General features: G+C 40.8%; 1 protein-coding gene across 10 annotated transcripts in view; it reads left to right on the top strand.

Annotated features, from left to right (window-relative positions):
* The window catches only part of MAGI2 (membrane associated guanylate kinase, WW and PDZ domain containing 2), a 2,755,167-nt gene that overhangs the window by 2,605,819 nt on the left and 129,341 nt on the right, over positions 1-20,007 (top strand). For 9 of the 10 annotated variants that reach the window (XM_069229701.1, XM_069229700.1, XM_069229692.1 and 6 more), the window contains 2 exons: positions 13,361-13,601; positions 16,299-16,442. In XM_069229701.1, coding sequence (XP_069085802.1) covers positions 13,361-13,601; positions 16,299-16,442 — 385 coding nt within the window. The remainder of the gene's footprint in view (positions 1-13,360; positions 13,602-16,298; positions 16,443-20,007) is intronic. The other variant, XM_069229695.1, reaches the window with a different exon arrangement.

The raw sequence follows: 20,007 nt of genomic DNA on the forward strand, positions 1-20,007 counted from the left end.
GAAATGTCAAGACCCACTATAGTGCAGTGAAAGTATTTAAGGGTAACAATCGTCCGATTTCAAAATAAACTGGAAAAATCACTCGCCTTACAAGCACCTTTACAGTACTACATTGGTCTTATACATTTTCCCATCTGCAAAAAGTTCACAGGGCCGTGTGGAGCAGCACTTTCGTTGCAGGACGGGGAGGTGGGCCCTGTACAGTGAGGCATCATGAAGGCTTGGCTCCTTTTGGATTTGAGGGTCCAAGGGGATTTCTAGCTGAGCCAGGCGGACTCATCTGGCTTGAACCTTCAGTGGCTCACCCACCTGTATTCCTCAAACGCCGTACCTCTTCTGTTTTTACAGTTGTTTCACAATCTATTTTCTCTCATTTTTACTGATTTACGGTATCTGTAATTTCCCCAGCGCTCCGTTTCTCTTTAAACCCTTTCTTATTTTACTCTTGCTTTGAAAGTTCCCTTACATTTTCCTAGCTTTTTTTCTGGCTGCACCATTTACCGTGCTCTTTTCCTCTCTCATCCCTGACACTTCTCAGATGTATCTGAGGTGCCCCTCCAGGCACTTTACATCAGCGTCATTGCGTGCGCTCTGTATTTGGCTTGGGAAGGGTTCTTGAAACACGTGAACGGATCTGTGCACCGGTTTTCTCTGGTTTGTTTGTGTCAGGGGAGGCAGGTCAGCCTGGAACCTCTCTCTCCTCCTTCCAGTTTCGTTGTACAGCAATAAGTCGGACAGTATACCATAAAGTGTAAAGGCCTTCTCTCCAAGGGTTTTACAGACACAATATAATGCTTCTAGCTGAATAATCTGCTGCCAAAGCATAAGTAGAGTGGAAAACGAGTCGCGCTGAGTAGACTATAGCTGGTTCGCATTCGCAATGTGGTTTAAAAGTATATGTTTATCGTCCTGAGAATTCTTTCTTTATAATTGGTTATCCAGATGGATAATAGTACATTGGTTCATGTGAAAAGTAGGGGGACGCTGCTATAAAGACACCCCCCCTAAAGCCGTCCTTGAGGAATGATTGCTCGCTTTCTGAAACTCAACTCAGGTAGTACACCCGGCTATCTGCAGCGCCAGCTGAGGAAGGGGGCAGTGCCAGTAGATTGGGTGGAGCAAGTAGAGGAAGTGAGTGGACTCAGTGGAGGATGCTAAGAAAGTTGTATGGCACCTGAACGTATTTTTTGTACAAATTAAGCACTGGGGTAGCTCATCTCTTGCTGGAGTATGTCAGCCTCACATACACGTCTGTCATCTCCTGCCAGTCATTACCCATTGTTTCCCTGTCTCCAAGGCGCCCATTAATCTTTCAGCCATTCACCCAGGGTAATTTTCAGACTACTCAGACAATAAGCCACTTTGTTCATAACCCCAGGCACATATTTTATTTGTAACGCAGAACACAATTATCATCATTAGAACTTTTGTGAGTGGCTTGTAATCGCACCTTAGTGTGAGTTCACTCCCACATATGTAGCACACATGTTACAAACCCGACACAAAAGCCAATGTCTCTTGTTCAATTAGAGGGTATTGTTCCTTATAGGTGTCAAAGCATGTGTGACAAAAGTAGCAAGCGCTTCTTTTCCCCTGGCCTCACCTTGTGAGAAACCCACGTTCAAATCTTTAACACGTGCATCTTTTGTTATGACTCTCTTGGCACTGGGATGAAATGTGTCTTTGTAACGTGGTGAAGAATTGGATGTACCACATATTCCCTATACAATCTGGAAAAACACAGTTCAAGCCTCTTGCGTTTTCATCAATTGTATTATTTAACATAATAAATGCACTAGCTATGCGCTACATAATTTCCTATTGCAACTCAATTGCAAGTTAATGCACTGGCAGCAGGTCTGGCATTGGTATAGTCAAATAAGCACTTTACGGAATGTAGAGTTTGTATATGAGGCTGTGGTTGATGAATGAGTGGGTAAATGGGATAAAGAGTAAATGACCATACATGGATGGATGAATGTGTGAATGAGTTTATTGCTCAATAAATTGATGTATCAGTGATCCAGTGCCTTAGCACAAACTGAGGCAATTGGCCATAGAGAAATTGTTTCTGGCCGATAATGTTTCCGTTACTTACCACCAATCTTCATTACCACTATTAGGGATCCTCCTCGTCCCAGCCCTAACCTATGAGGTTTGACCTCCACATGACAGGAGCAGCACTGAAGTCCTTGTAATATAACATTTTTCTTTAATATAACAACTCCTTACCCTTGCCTCATGTAGGCTACTAAGCTGTGCCAGACAAGGTGCAACAGGGAGAGAGTCAAGAGGACTGGGACGAGGAAAACCCCTTTATCGGGGTGATGAAGATAAGTAACTGACACATTATATGGGTCCTCCTCATCCCAGTCCTAACCTATGAGGAAGTAACCAAGTTCAAGTTAAACAAGGTTGCACTAAAAAGCAGTATGAAAAAGATGTTTAATGAGCAGAAACACAAGAGCCAAATTACATAGTAGCAGTAGACAAAACAGCAGAACCAAAATGTCCCTCAAGGTCTTCACAGAGAGATAGTAGTGAGGAAGGAACATATGTGGGGGCGATCAGGAGGGTGCCCAGCAAATGTCCAAGAGGGAATCCCTCCCCCCAGCCTCCGCCTGAGAAGTTGACGTCGCCCTTGGATGTCCTCAGGGAGAGACTCCTCTAGAGCAGCATAAGCATGGGCAATCGCCTGCCTAACCCACCTACTAAGAGTCTGGGTGGAAACCTTGTGCACCTTAGAAACAAAGGTCTAATCCACAAATAAAGACTAAGACAACCTAAACAGTTTTATATGGTCCAAATAAATCGAAAGAGCCCTCCTGGAATGTAGAATAAAAAGAAGGGAAGATGAGGAATCAGGGAAAACACACAGAACAAACTCTTGAGCAAAATAGAAAGAGGAAGTAAACTAGAGACAAACTTAGGGTCCAACCAGAGAGCCACCCAATCTTGGAAAAACGTCAAGTAGGGAAAAAACAGCCAGATGTGCCCCCAATTCCCCCAAATGCCTTGCTGATGTTAGAGCCACCAGGAAAACCACCTTAGATGACAACCAGACCAACTCCGCCTCTTCCAAAGGTTCAAATGGGGCACGCTGCAAACCCCTCAAAACAATGGACAAGTCCCAAGAAGGAACGATCCGTTGGACAAGTGACCGCTGCAACCTGAAACTCTGAAGTAACCTCAGCACCCGGGAGACAAGATAGAAAAGTCATCAGAAAAGGAACAACAACACCGAATAGCAGCTCACTAAGCAGAAAGGGTTTTAGGAGTCAACGTTTTAAGAAACCCGTCTCGTAAAAAATCCAGGATCTTAAATAGATCGATATGAGCAGGATTCTCAGACCGGGCACTACACCAGGAAGAATATGCTTCCTGTAAGACTGCATCTGAGAAGACTGAATATCTAAATCAACTTGGAATGAACAACCCAATTGGACTAAACCTACCCATTCAGTAGCCAAGCTGTACGTCACAACAGAGAGGCCATCTAGTGTGACAGCAGAGGAAACTGAAGGGGAGAGTTGCTGTGAGAAAGAACAAAACCCCAATCCCTGGCCAGAGACAGATGGCGGGGAAACCAGTGACGGCTGGGCCAATAAGGAGCAACGAGGATCACATGAGTCTGCTCCATCCTGACTTTCTATAGCACTCTGGACAGGAGAGGAATTAGAAGAAAAGCATACACCAACCCATGTGGCCATGGGATTGACAGGGCAACCTCTGCCTAGGCCAGAAGAAAGGGGAGATTCATACAAAACGGACAGCATTGGGCATTGCCTGGAGAGGCAAACAGATCCAGCTCAAACCACTGGCACACCTTGAGGAACAAGGACCGAGCCAAGTGATACATCACTGAGGACGGAAAGTTCCGGCTGAGACTGTCTGCCCAGAAATTCATCTCCCCCCAGATGTACACTGCGTTGAGATCTGGAACATTCACCTCCGTACCAAGCACAATGATGTGATGCAGCCTGATGGAATGACCTGCATCATTTAGGTAAGCTCTGGCAACTAGATTGTCTGCCTGACCACAACATGACCTTTCAGGTGCTCCTGAAAAACAACCAAGGTCCTCATTACTGCCATGAGTTCCCTCCAGTTCGAGGACTGCTGACTCTCCCATGGAGACCAAGGAGCTCCACTCTCCAAGTGATCCAACACAGCAACCCAACTCCACTCACTGGCATCCATTGTCAAGAGAACTGAGGGAGCTGAAATAGTACCCCTCTAAACACATTGGGGGTCATTACGACCCTGGCGGTCTTAAGACCGTCTGGGCTGCGGTGGCAGTACGACTGCCACATTATGACCGTGACGGTTGTGCCACGGTCAGACCACCAGCACCACCAGTTTACCTCTACATGAGGGGCTGGTGGTGTTGGCGGTCCTAATCCCCCAGGGCAGTACTGCAAGCAGTACCGCCCTGTGGATTACGACTGGCCTTTCTGCCAGCGGTTACATGGTGGTAGCACCACCATGTGAAAGCTGGCAGAGACGGGGTGCAGGGTGCCCCAGGGGGGCCCTGACTTCCCATGCACTTGGCATGGGCAGTGAAGGGCCCCCCTGGCCATCACCTTGGCAGTGTTCACCGTCTACTTTGCAGACAGTGATCATCGCAACGCACTACAGCATTGCCACTGGCCCTATTACAAGCCGGAGACAATGCTGTAGGCCGTTTCCCGCTGGGCTACTGTTAATGGGGCCTGCAGAAAGGCAGCCACACTGATGGCAACCTGTCTGTTGGTACTGCGGCGGATGGCCCTTTCCATCCACCAAAGTCGAAATGATCCCCATTGTCCTTGATTAACCACCAGGACACATACCGAGCAACCTGATCTGAGACATGATTCTTGATCCCATAGACCCTGGGGCTGGCATCCAAGTGCATGAGGATGTGATTCTCAATGGGCTTCAAATGAAACCTTGCCCTAGGGACCACAGCTGTGGAAGCCACCAACAGTCCTTGCACTCTCAACCAGCACCTTGCAGAACCACGCGAATGAGTCAGCAAGTCTACTACCACCATCTTTAGAGAAAGGACCCTGTTGTTCGGAAGAAAAGCAACCCCCAGCTGAGTATCCAGGTGAACACCGATAAATATCTTCATCTGGGAAGGAGTAAGGTGAGATTTCGGAAGATTCACCAGAAGACTAAAGTCACCCAAGGCCTCAAGCACCAACTCCACACCTTGTTGAGCCTTTAAAAGAGATGAAGCAGTCAGTAACCAATCATCCAAATAAGGATAAAGGACACCAACTTTCCCATGCAAGAAAGCAACAAAAGGGGCCAATACCTTCATGAAGACCCGGAGAGACTTCGCCAGGCTGAACAGGAGGACTTGAAACTGAAAATCCTGGCTAATGACTGCAAACCTCAGGCACAACTAACTCTTCACATGCACCAGCATGTGAAAATAGGCATCTTGGAGATCCAGGGTGGCCAGAAAGTTTCCCTTCATGAGGAGAGGAATGATTGTTTGCAGAGACACCATCCAGAAATGCTCCACTAGCAGCTATCTGTTCAGAAATCTGAGGTTGAGGATGGGCCAAAGGAACCATCCAGCTTTGGAACTAAAAACAGGGTTGAGTAGAGCCCCAAAAGCATCTTGATGCCCACCTTGATACTTTGTAACTGCTCTGGATCCTTTGGAGAAGGAGTAGCTCTGAAGCATGGAGGTGTAGTGTGCTCTTTGAATCATATCTGATAACTATGTTCTTTACTGACAGTACCCAGGTGTCAGTCACTGCCTGCTTTGATTGTGGAACAAAAGTTCTGAGGCGACCTTCCACTGCCATATAGTTTTTTTTGTCTGTTGGACAGAAAGGGTACTGGAGGAAGACAGTTGGGATTTATAATAGAAGGCAGCCCCTGACCCCAGGCCCGTCCTCAAAAGGGGTGACGATCAGCAGAATGACAAACACCTCTTCAGAAACTCAACTGCTTCTTATCCATCCCTTGTTTAAGAGGACATAGGATCTTCTTTTCCTTCATGGCCTTCTCAACCATGCCACTGTGTTCTGAACCAAACAGTTTTGGGCCCAAAAAAGGCAGTTTACAAATTAAGGAGTATTGCCTCTGGCTTCCAAGATTTTAACAACAAAGACCATCTGCCAGAAAAGGAAGCAACAGCTGCATAAGTTAAGGGCCTGAGACTGTCAAAAACAGCATCTGAGAAAAACTGTGACAACAGTTCCATGTTGGCCAACAGGTCTGTAGGATCCTCCTGAGCCTTGAGGCAATCAAACAATGCATGAAAATCCTTCAGAAGGGCCTGCATGGCATATGCTGCATCATTATTTGTTCGGATCCCAATATAGGAAGCAGCATAAGCTTGCTTCAAAGCAGATTCCACCTTCTTATCTGCTGGGTCGGAGAGGACAGTATCCTCAGAGGTCAAAGAGGAAGCAGAAGATATGGACTCCACAATGCTATTAACCTTATGGAGCTGAGGGAACTTGTCTTCAAACCCGGACACAACAAATACAGCTTGTGAAGAAAGCGATGAAAAGCTATTTTATCAACATCTCTCCACTCCTTAAGCAGCAAATTCTGAATGATGTCATGAAAGGGCAAGCAGTCAGAAGGATAAGCATTATACTGTGCCACAAAATCATCTTCAACCAGTTGTGAAGTGGGAAACCCCAAATGGTCCCTGATTTGGACAAGACCAATTTATATTGCTCAGACTTGTATCTTGGTCCTCTGAATCGTCATCCAACCACTGACGTTTGGCAGGTAAGTCTTTTTCCTTTAATTATTTATCCATTGCCTCCTAAAATTAATGACTGCAAATCACCCCCTTGAAACATGCAAGAGTTCCTCAGAATGCTTTCACTTTTCCAGATGTTTAGCCATGTTTCTAAAAATGACCAAGACAGCCACCAGGAAGCATAAGGACATGCTCTTGCAGCGTCCGTGCTTCATGTTTATGAAGACTGCACTAGGCAATCATATTTCTTCTCGTGAGATCCAGCTGCCCAATAAATCAACAATCATCTCTGGGGCAGTGCGTCAAAAGATACACGGGCCAGGACCTAGGAAGCAGTCATGCTGTCCCCATTTACTGCCTGCACTCCGGACGCAGTACCATTGCAGTTCCCTGCCCCTGCTCAGCACATGAGCAGGGACTGTATCCGGAGCCAGAGAACACGAACACTGCTATATACCCCAGCACCATGGAACCAGCGCCGACACGGAGACATCTGAGTGTTGTAAATACAACACATACATGAAAGGCAAAGCAACGTGCAAAACATACTGCATTTATTGAAAACCAAATTGAAGGTCAACAAGCGTATTCTTCCGCAAGGACAGGAATCAAAACAGAAGGAGGCAGAAGGGGGGAGTTGATTTATTAAAGAAATAGTTAGCAGAAGAAGGTCTTCAGTGCTACGCCTGTCGTCTGGAGGTCAAACCACATAGGTTAGGACTGGAACGAGGAGGACCCCATACGGGGGTAATCGCGTATAGTTTGTAAAATGACAGTGATTTTTTCTATTGTATGGCAAAAAAAACACCTGGTAAGGCAGACTACTTGTTAAATGGTCTTTATCCTAGGCTATGGAATCAAATGTTATTTTTTCGACTCTGTCGTTCAGAAGCATTATCATTTAAATACCTACATTATGCGTCTATGCTGCCAACGAGTGCAATGTCTTCCAGACAGATGTGTTCATCTAATATTCCTATGTCCTTTGACTTTGGTAGCAATTAATCTACATCTTATTATTATTACTTAAGAAGCAGATTTCCAGTCCGTTTTAAGGACATTTCAGTATTTTCTGTTTTTAGAATCTAAGAACGTTGCACTGTCAGTAATTTGATTTTTAATGGGATTAGTTAATACATTGTTAAATTATCTCCTAATTTTAATAGTTCTATTAATAATGCTAGTTTAAGTGCACTTCATCTTGAATGCAGGTTATGTTTTTATGTACGAGAAGTATAATACTAATAATTATAATTATAATATGTATTAGGGTGAAAGGATGAATGTAAGAATGCTGTCTGAATGAACGGGTGAGTTTATGGAAGGATGAATGGATGTGTGACTGCAAGGATTAATGACTAAGAAATAAATGAGTGAAAATCATGATGCATGTATGAATGGATGGGTACGTTGAAGAGTGAGTCTATTAAAGGATGGATGAGTGGGACTTGATAAAAATGTTTATAGAAGGTAGTGTGCCTTACCACTAACACAGTAAAATGCAAAGGACCTTTAGCTCTAGCACAGTATTGTACATGGAAGTAGAATTCGCAGTCCCAACAATTGCAGGTTCAAAAAGGAGGGCATCAGCAGATTTACATATGCAGCCAGGATCAGGCACTCGTGGGCCATGATCGGTCCTTTTATTCTGACCCCAATCAAATTAGCAACTGACTGCACGTGCCAACAGAGGTCGAAGGGCAAACTCTGAAGCAGCGAGAGAGAACAACACGCTGCCTGCTCTTTTGCTTAGCGTATAAGTGTCAGTGATACCCAAACTTGTGATGATGCTTGGAATTTCCCTTACCCACGTGCATATAGACGTTCGGTGCACTGCAGACTGCTTTTACTCCTGCTTTATTGAAATTGTCGTGTGCCGGCCGTTGCTGGCCTTGATAGATCATAAATAGCATTAATAGTTAATCACGCCATGTGATGATGGAAGAAATGACACCTATAAAAACAATGGGCAAGTTGAAATGACTTTTTCTTTGTGTGAATTGTACAAGCTAAGCAAAAAGCTAAAGCTGTACTTCCAGTTCTTCTAAGTAATGATCACATATATAAAGTTGTCCTGTCAGCCTCTAAACATTACACTGTAAGTGTAAAGAAGGTGCATCAGCCAGCATTTATGCAGAAACACCAGTAACAAATTACAAAAAGGTTAAAAGCAGAAGGAATGTGGGGTAGAGTAACCTATAGAAACAAGCATTTACAATGCAATGGGCCTCGCATTTGCTCGAGTTCACGGGGTATTGGTTAGTCAAGTTTTAATACAAAAGTTAAACTAAGCATCATTCTCAGTGTAAAAATCCTTTCAAGTAAAGGTAAAACGGTTAGGGTCATGAAAAGTATCCTTTTTTGTTTAAAAGAGATCCTTTTTAAGCTTCTCATTTTATGCAATACAGACAAGCAAAAATATATCTTTATTTCGTACTCCGAATGTTAAACATAAGCATTTTAAATAAAATATACAGGCATCTTTTACATTCTAAAAATACATTAAAATATGTTTTGAAGTTCACCGAGCACCATTTACTGGTATTAGCCATATTAGAATCCTCGTCTTCAAGAAATAGAGCAGGCATGCTGTAAAATTCATATGAATGCGTATGAGCATCATATATTTCACCAAAGTATGTGTTTGTAAAAAAAAGCTGCAGAGTGCGAAAGCACTCTTTCTCACCATTTCTAGACCTAATTTTAGTAAAAGGGACTTCACCCTTTCGTGTATAATAACTTTAGATTGAGTTTTGTATCAAAGAGATTTCACCATATGTCTTGTATACTGTAAGTTAGTAAAAGCACATTTACATAATACCATCATACATATTTTACCCACAGTTTTTCTTTAAGTAACTAGGATAAAGTCCAATAGATCTGTGTTTTATACGGGTATACCGCACCTTACTCCGAGTGCTTTAGGGTTACAGAACGTCTAAAGAAAAGACCATGAGCATATTGAAAAATGTTCCACCCAGTAGATACACATGTCTGATCTTTAAATTGTTGTTGCCAAACTTGATGTGGGCCTTTTGAAGTTTCACACAAGTACACATTAATTACTTTGTGCATAGCAATGACAAAACATTGTATGATAGAACACTCACTGTTCAGCGTCAGATTGTGTCTGTTACACATTGCAAAAAAGAAAATCTACAACAATTAATTTTTCGTGAACAAAAGTTTGAGCCCTTGGCAATTGGCATTACAAAAATTGTTGGCAGGAGCAATAGGCCCATGCATGATTTTCTACTACACAGAAATAATAATCTTGAGTAAAGCCCTGGACCCTGCAGTCTAGTGCAATGATTACTGCTTGGGAAATTCCTGAAAATCCCTATGTCGTTTCAACAAACAAGATTTTCAACATGCTGCTATAAAAATAAGTACATAGTCCACCTTTCAAAAATAGTGCTAGTAGCAAAATCCCAATCTACACCTCAATTGGAGATCCCAAGGAAGTGTGGTATGCTCACTAGCACTGAGCAGTAATGTAGCTTGAATTAAAAGAAAAACATTTGTCTTGTCACAGATTATAGTTCAATAAATCATGTAAAATAATCTAAAATACAATAGTACAAAATAAAATAAACAAGTCAATAAATGAAGACTCACACTAAAATATGCACAATTGTATTCGATCAAATAATCTAGTGCTTCAATTAGTTTTTCCCCATTCTGTTTCTATGGAGAAATGTGTTTATAAACAAGGGCCAATTTATTTGCCTTGTACCCACAGCTTGAAATTCCCTTTATCTATTGCTGTTTTTGCTTCTTCAGTGTTCATCAGTTTGCCCTGTCCTGCTCACCTTTTAGAATCTTAGTAAAATAAAGGTTTACAATAATACTGCAAGCTCCAGTATTACAGACAACATCCAGTGGAAGGGCTGGACATGGTACAGACCTGTTTTCTCCTCAGTGAAGCAGTACTGGAGACATGCCAAGGTAATACTAGGCAGTCACATGCATAGATCTCCTCAGAAAGGGTTGCGTCTCAGACTCATCAAATATGACTGTAACATCTCTGAGTGCTGACAACAAACTATCAGTCACCCAAGATTACAAAAAGTCCATATCGACTGAGAGTCAAGCTATCACTGTGAACAAGATACAATTTCAAAACACCTGTTAGATTTTGCAAATTGTAGAAGCCTTACACCCATTAGATGGCATGGCAAAAGAGGTTTGAGGTCTTGTTCAAAAAGTGAATACACTTATTTAAGTTGCAACAAATTTGAAGTGTTTCTTCTGAACATTCCTCTGAGGCTGTTTGCTATACCCGAATGAAAAAATACCCTAAAAATATACATGTTTACTAGAATGTGCAGCTGCAGTTTTGTCCAGTATGCAGTGGTCGAATTAGAAGTTTGCTGGTGGAGTTTTCTTTTGCTAGTGTGGTGCATCCAATGGCAGTTGGAAATTCATAATATTTTGAGTTCTCCAATGATATATCCATCAAAAGTTCTGTCTCTCCCATGTTAGCAGCCATTTTGAGGAGAACTATTTGGCGGAAATGTCACCAATGTTAGTGTACAGTGTTGAAATTTGTGACACAAAAGGTAGGGACTGGAAGTATAACCCCAAAGTGGTGGTGTATTGTCAGTTTCTACACATTGTTTTTCACTGTCACACAAGGGGTATTTCCCATTCTGTTGTGATGAGAAGTTTGAAGGCTATAATTCTGAGGTTGATGATCTTTGGATCTGTGCAAGGGTTTAACCGGGGAATCAGGTACAAATCAATCAACATTTAATTCACAGTGTTATCAATTTGGCCACTCAATAATGACCCAAAACAAAAATAAAATGAAAGAGTTTTATTTCAAATTCACACTCTAGTTAATGTAAACAAATCTCAAAAACATACTGTAAAGATACAGAATAGCAATTGGATAGTCAAATCTTCTGAAGAAATTTAGACAAATCAGCATAAGACAACCCAGAAATGTGATCACTGCAATACAAAATATGAGCAGAAGTATTTAACGCTCTGAAAACTAATACTGGTCATTTTTTTCTTTTACATGAGTGCAAGTTAAAATCATTTAACTAAGTTGAACTATAGACAAATGGGATATATCTCCTAAAAGGCTAATCTACTGCAAAATTGCAAAATCTAACTAGAAGACATAAGGATAAAAAGTGAGAAATAAAAATAAAACAACATTAATTATGAAAAATGAAGGGGAAGGTGTCAGCATTTCAGAAGCTTGGTTAAGAGTCTTCTCAGAGAGTTAGGTGCAAACCTAAGCCACACCCAGCAAAGCAAGCGGGACAAAAGGGGAAAGTCAGAGAAGTCCAAGGCAATCTGCCCTACAATCAATTGGTGGTCCCACCATCGTGCACGCCATGTATTCTCCTGTCCCACTGTTTAACTAATGACATCACCTTCAGCTCCCTGGGCAGTCTTCAGAACGCTCTGTCCTTGGTCCACTGGATATCTTTTCCAACATTTATGAATAAGGGACTGTCAAGTCTCTCTCTATTTCTCTCTCTCTCTCACGGTGTACGGCTATCATGGACTTTTTTATCCAACTCTCTATTAGTAAAACAATAGCACATCTATTTCCAAACTAACATTTCATGTGAATTTACCTGCAATGAAATGACACGTTATCAGAAGAAAAAAAACGATTTTTCATGTTAAAGAAATTCAGGCCTAGTCAAGCTAACATTAAGCTAATGCACAGTTAATTTTACGTTATACTGTGCACATATTATATTCTACATTAATATAAACATCAATTATGTAAACTTGATTAGGATTTCATATTAAAATTAAAATAAATGCATTTTTTACTGATATCTGAGCATAAATGTGATGTAGAGGTACATTTTAAACATTAAACTTCAAACATTAGTGCCCACATTACACAAACTGTTATAAAATGAGGATGGCTATACAATTATAATCAAGGATTATTTCTCATTTAAAAAGGCTAAGGCACATCATACATTGATTGACCTAACACTACAGGGAATGCACTTTATTATTGACTTCAAGTGCACCACTTTACATCAATTAAATGTTAAAACACTCAGTTTAAGCACGTGATGGGTATCAAGATTGTGATGTCAGAGTTGGCAGCAAATTCTATGCTGCTCCAGTTGTAAATACAGGATTCACCTTTGTGAGAAAGACTGTCATGCTTTCCACGGCAGCGTTTCACAGTGATGACTCCCCCAACATTGATGGTGGATCTGCCACTTTAGATGAGTTAGCTCACCTACCAGCATCTCTAGCTGATTTTAATCTGCACCTTGACATACTCAATGATGGAGAAGCAGTTGTCTTTGCCAGTGGAATATCAGCAACGTCTGTGGTTCTACTTCGAGATGCTAAATGGAGGTGACATGGAAAAATGATATGCTATGTTTTATTTTTTAAACATGTGTATCTTAATCTCATCTAAGCAAGGCCGGCAGTGTCTAGTCACAGCTCCTTCCCAAATGCTCCTATTGCTCCTTGGGCTACTTTGTTTAAATACTGCAAATGTATCTGATGCTCAAGTCTGAGAGGCAATGATTTACACCAAATAAGTTAGCAAAATTGTTACTTTTTATAATCCTATTTTATGTTTTAGTTAAATTATGTTTTTTCTTCACATTTCAGTTTTAACAACAATAAAGTTTTGTTCAGTTATAGGTCAGAAGTAAAAGCAAGGCAAGATGTTAAGCCAGACATCCGGCAGCCTCCCTTTACAGACTACAGGCAGCCATCTGCAGATTACCGACAGCCTCCAGTGGACTACAGGCACCCACCAGTAGTGGACTACCAGCAGCCCCCACCATTGGACTACCGGCAACCTCCTCTAATAGACTATAGGCAGCACTCCCCCGACACCAGGCAATATCCGCTGCCTGATTACAGGCAGTTTCAGGTAGGAACGCAATGCATCAAGTTACATAAAGGTTATAAAGTAAAGGAAGTAATCATTAATATGAGTTTCATTTTCAAATATGAATTGTTTGATTAGAATTAATAGAAGCAAACATTACTTATAAGCATACAGACTTGTTAAAGCAACAAGAAATGTTCATAGTGATGGCTCACATAATTCATTGATGACATTTACAATTGTGTGGGACATAGCTTAAATGCACAGAGCTGATCAACCCCATGTCAAGTTATAATTATATGTGAGGTTTTCATTAGTACCAAACGTTCATAGAACATTTTTTAATTTCCGATCCGTCCAACTATCATGAGCCCACATTCTGTTGACCTTTGTCTTCATTCACTACATGTGACTTTCTCCTAGAGAACTAGCCTTCATTTAACCATTTCTAATATGGGGCAGGTTTAAACACATACCATTTCGTAAGAGTAAACTGTCTTGTGATGGCTATTGCTCAAGTATCCCATTGTATGTCTGTATTCTCATTTTCTAAGGGATGTGGCCCAGCAAGTTTAGCTTGATTGTTTTGTGTAGGGTAGGACTAAGACTGAGTTACATAGGGTTGGGGCCTGTAATAGTCCAAATGAGCTGTGATATAATGGAATGGAATTGCTCAACAGTAACTACAAATGATTTATTTTGAGTCAAGCATTCCCCTTTATCATATTAATGCTATGTAATGTCTGGAAAGTCCAGCATCATATATACTTCTGTTTTTTGGGGATAAAACATCCCAGACTAGTATTCAGCCATTCCTGTATTGGTCTCAAACATTCCGTAGTATTGTGTCAGCCAAAAATTGTATATCTATATATCATATAATGGTGCATCACTGGTAATCTCCAGCATGTGGCCTTTTAAGTATTGCATTATTGCCTTCTGGAGAGACAATACACAATTTGGATTAGTTTTGAGCCCACTCCCTGGCAAGCCTATTTCTTGATTTTCCACATAATCTAACATAATTTTTCTTCTGATGTAATATTATTTTGTTTCCTTAATATTTCATGGTATTTGGGAGTGTCAGCTTAGCATGTGATGAACTGTTAGTAAATTGTGTAGTACTGTTAATTTCTTTTGTCTGTGCACCATGGAAGTGATAGGTTATTTAATTATCTATGTATTTTCTATTCATTAATAAATGTAATATAATACTTTTTATTGAAGAATTGTAGCCAGTGTTGCCCATGGCTTTTTGAATTCAAGTAAACCTCTGCTTGAAGCAAAGAAGAGGGGAAGTTCTAGTCCCATCTGGTGGATAGAAAACCCTGTCCAATATTCTTCGGTCATAACCACTGTTCTGTTTAGAGTTCACCTAAAGACAAAATTTAACAGTTAGAGGCCTATTTGCAAAGGTGTTTTAGAAACATATACAAGTTATCCTGTAGTACTTTCTTACATGCCTCTGTGGATATCTAAAATAGGATGAAAATGGGTTCAGGAATTATTCATGCGCAATTGATACAAATAGCACAGTTATTGCACTTTTACTAATACGAAGATGGATGTTTCAGGATGAATCTTAAAAGCATGTAAGAATATTTAAAAAATGACTTTTGCTTTTGTTAATCAGCCCCTTGGCTTTCATGAGTATCCTAACGCGTGCAGTTGCATCCTGACTTATTTCCACAGTTTGACGTTTCTGGAACCTTTCTTTGTATTACCATTGCCTTTAGATTCATTGACTGATCATTAGAGAAGTAGTGGCTGTACAGTGAGTCATCAATTTCTGGACATAACCTGGACCTTTGCTCCACTAGCCCTTGTGCACAGCACTGATTTGATCCTTGCTTTCACCGGGAGTCAGTGGAGTGCTTTAAGGGCTGATTTTAACTGAATGCATTTTAAAGGTTTGGGCGCATTCAGGCCACACAATATTATATTCTGTGCAAACAATTAATTGTTTTTTTAGGCTCCCTGTTTAGGTGATGGTAAAGTTCTTGAAGTATTCCATCACTAGGACTCTAATAAGGTCTTTACACATCTGACTCGTAATTCTGTTATTTTTTTGGCAGACAGAGTTAATGCTAATTCCGATTTGACAAGTTGTGTCTAAGCATGTCCTTATTTTAAGCTCATTAAAATGTTTTGAATTTGGATTTTGGCCTGGAAGCATTTTATTTTTTGAAGTATGCAAAGATATCCCAAGGGCCGTTTGTACAATTAACAACTGCTTCCAACAGTCCTCTTTAGTATGAAGTACAGCCCTTTGGCAAACTCTGTTGCCAAATTGACTAATGCTACCTTCATTCGAAATACAAAGTGCCAGCAGCATGCAATGGGCCAAAGACTTCATGGGGATCATGCCACAGTGACAGACTAGAAATTCTGTTGTTGTGAAGGTGTGTACATGTATGGGGTGACTGCATCATTATCATATTATACAAAACATATTTATTTAGTACGACTATACATTTAATTTAATACATATCACACACAGTTTCAAAATATAATTTGAACCCACGCATTTAGAGTGGTGTAATGCTTATGCCTTTCTTAAATGTGAGTCATAAGAATGGGAAATTTGAATTGTGAAGTTATGCTAGTAAAATGTATTCTTTAAAATGTTCTCAGAACTACCAGGAAACTTATCATCTAGGTTACTAATGTATTTCCCACTTCACTTTTGTGCGTTATGGAAGCAGCAAATTGACATACTTAACTGTCTTCCTAATGCAGGATTTTGACTATTTTACGGTTGAAATGGAGAAAGGCACCAAAGGGTTTGGATTTAGCATTCGAGGAGGACGGGAGTACAAAATGGATTTGTATGTGTTACGATTGGCAGAAGATGGGCCTGCGATAAGGAACGGAAGGATGCGAGTAAGTAATGCATGCAGATGCTAAACACAAGGCAGCTCAGCAAATGCAAAAATCCAAGAAACAGATGTATTCTCACAGTTAAGTTGCTGACATAGGAACCTGGAGATCTGAGTTCCTATACTGGCTTTGGCTTTTGACAAAGTAAATCATACCAGCTGTACAAATTACCCTATACCTCAAGCTGTAAAGTTGTGTAACTATAATGTTAAAAAAAAACAAAAAAAACATGGACACTGCACGATCTTCTGCATGCCAGTTAAATTCCACCATGACTTCCTGTCACATCCCGTTTTTTTAGGCTCTACCCACATGTTAATTTACCTGAGTACAGCATTTGATAGGGCAGAAGTTGTGTGCTTCCAATGAAAAAGAGTGATTTTATTTCACTTTATGCCTTGTGGGAAAGCTGAAGCTCAAACAGCAGAACTTTGTTGACTATAGTGGCAAGTCCAATGATCAAGGCCTGATCTATTTATTATGAAAGATTATGATAAAGCTGTATGACAGGGGTGTATACTTTACATTATATGTTAAAGTCAGTAGACATTAAGGGATGGATTGTTATTACTATATATTAAAATCTGCAGAGAGAGAAAAAACTTGTTTCATGGAATATCACAAATTACCTAACCTACTTACTATGAAAAGTTATGATAAAGCCATTAGGCCTGACTTTGTTTTTGAGAAAGCATAAAGTAAAGACAGACATTTAAGAGTGGATTGCTATTACTCTGCGTTAGAGCCCACAAAGAGCCTTTTTTGTTGTTAAATGGAATCTCACAGATTATGATAGTAGACAAGGGTTATGATGTTGCGTACATCCTCTGACAAGCTGGTAAGATAAACGATTTTCACTGTAATGAACATTGTTAGTCTCTCTTAGGAGAGGTAGCATTTTGCTTTGCTAACTATCATTTTGTATACATTTGTAATTTTATGACTGTATGCCTGATAATTGCCTTGTGAGAAAACCTACACTCTAAACAGTAGACTAAATTGGTAATAGTGATGAACCAATGTTAAAGGCTTTAGGAGTGATTGATTCACCCCAAAATGTTATGTCACATGCCATAGGTCTAATCATTCTGTAATTAAAAGTTTTGATAAAAACAATAGGCTTAACTTTGTTATTGTGAAAAGCACTTGTGAAAGCTAATAGTCCTTTAACAGATAATTATTATCCCACTGCTTTACAGGTGTTGTGATAATGGAAATCTCACAGATTACTATAGTAAGGAAGGGTTTTGTAGTTGGGAACCTCCAACCTCCCCCATCCCGCACACACACAAGCCCTGACATTAGAAGATTTTCACTGTAATAATGCTTTTTTTAGGCCCCTTTGTTAGGCCATTTTGAAACATGTTGCATATTTTTTTGCCAACTCCAATTTCATACATATTTGGAATTGTATAATTGTATGCTTCCTCTTTTATATGAGAAAGCTACTCACCAAAGATTTGAGTAGTTTGTGGGAAGGCTGAAGGTGTGACCATGAGTTACGAGGAATAGATTACCCCCTGCCATATATGATAAGGATACTGCAAGTCACCTAGGAGGTACGTAACCTTATCTCGGCCTGGTTCCTCAATATGGTCATAGAACTCCTCAGTGTCTTGCAGTATCCTCACAATGCACTAAAGGATGTACTTTATCACATATATTATTAGAATAGGGTATACAATCTTTGGGTCAAGTCCATTTTTACTGAAAACATAACGGTCTGTTTAGCAGGGATTGTTTCTGTAAAAGAAAATGGCAATGGCCATGAAGCATGCAAGGACGTGCAAGGGAGTGTGAGTTTATTTTTTTCTGTTCTAAAACTCTACTCCTATCATAACAGTTACAAATAGGAAAAATGAAAGTTTTACTATAAAAAGAGTGACCCAGTCCAGACCCTTTTGTTCGAAATCAAGAAGTTACTCACCTCCAAAAAGGAACCGAGAATAGAGTGAATGGGACCAATTCTTTTGTGACAGATACCCCACTCTAAATGACTCAAGCAATTTTCAGAAATGTGTATCTTCTAGTTGTCTATTCAAATTCATGGCCACATCTGCTTGAATTTATTTGTCTGTTTTCAGCTGACACTTTCTTATCGTTTTCATAATATCTGTGTTCTAATTAATGCATTTTTACTCTTACTATAAAATATTTACTTAAAACTTTGCTTTTTCTCTCTTAACTGTGTTTCAGTTTAAAATGTTGTCACCTAGCAAAGACTACCAAAAAACAACCAAACAGCACCTTACAGGGACTAATTGGATCCTGTCGTGAGGGAGCTTAGCCATGACACACCGATTTGGCCTCCCTTTCCTTCTGCCTATTGGTTTAATTCATTGAAGTCCTTATATATCAGTAATGCAGCAGGTGCAAAGACACCGGCACACCTGCCCAATTAGTGGCTTTTTTTTACTTTCAAAACAATAGGCAGTGTGGTCAATTTCCTTTTTTGCATTGGGGTCCATGGCATCTTTGCTACACCACTATTATTGAATATATTGAGGGATAAAAAATAAATGATTGTGGACTAGAAACATATCGGAGAGGTATTTTAATCAGTTAAAAGATAAATCATATTTTGGGAAGCACAGCAATGACTGATGCACATTAATTAAGGGTAGCAATTGTTACATTAAGTTCATTCTTTGGTGTTCCTGGCACTACTCTTGCTGCTCTGATGTTGGAAGTAATAGAAGCAGTTGCAGCAGCAAATAAATGCAGCTCAAAGAACTATTTTTATCACCTGTCGTTTCCACTCAAGTCCACTTTCATAGGCCAGCCCAGAGCATCAACTAAAGGGCCTATTGAGTAGTGATGGTTGGGGAAACGCAGTCCTACCAAGTACCAGGCATCAGGCATTAGACTAATGCATTTTAGAGTAGTGGCCCTCATGCTACTGAAATAAGAGACACAGACACAGTAGCTGGATAGTAGGAACTGGCCACGGGCACGTGCGCCCGGCTCTTTTTCTTGGCAGGGTCACCTGACTGGTGATGCCTGTGTTGGGTGGGTGTGGGGTGTGCATGTAAGACCAGCCCTCAGCAGAGTGGCTGGCAGAAACACTAGAACGTGTCCAGCAGGACACTACATCTCTCCCAAACTTTATTGAGGAATGAAACAACAAAGTCCAACTCGTGGGAGAGAAACAAAGTCACAAAATATATACACAGAGTCTCTTCAGGCTGTCCGCCTGAGCTGTGGCATGGACTAGGTGCAGCAGGGCACTCTGCATCACAGCACGCCTCCGTTGTTCAACCAGACTGCTCTGGACATGAACAGCAGTGTAGATGAAATCCGGATACTTCAGTCGCTTGTCTACGACCTCACAGTTCACTGGACATTGTCGGTCCGGTCCCACCTGGGCTCATGTTGTCGAAGTCTATTTACAGTTTCTGATGCATTTGGAGCAGTGGAGAGTCCACTGTACACAGTTCGGGACGACATTCCGGCTCTGGAGATTGTCTACCTCCTAAGACTGCAGATGACGTGACGGCCCCAAGGGTGGATGGTCCAAATGATCTGGTCTGCTCTCACCGGCATGTGTCTGGTTCATGGGGTTCATGGC

The sequence above is a fragment of the Pleurodeles waltl genome, chromosome 4_1 (genome assembly GCF_031143425.1).
Source record: "Pleurodeles waltl isolate 20211129_DDA chromosome 4_1, aPleWal1.hap1.20221129, whole genome shotgun sequence".
Lineage (NCBI taxonomy): Eukaryota > Metazoa > Chordata > Amphibia > Caudata > Salamandridae > Pleurodeles > Pleurodeles waltl.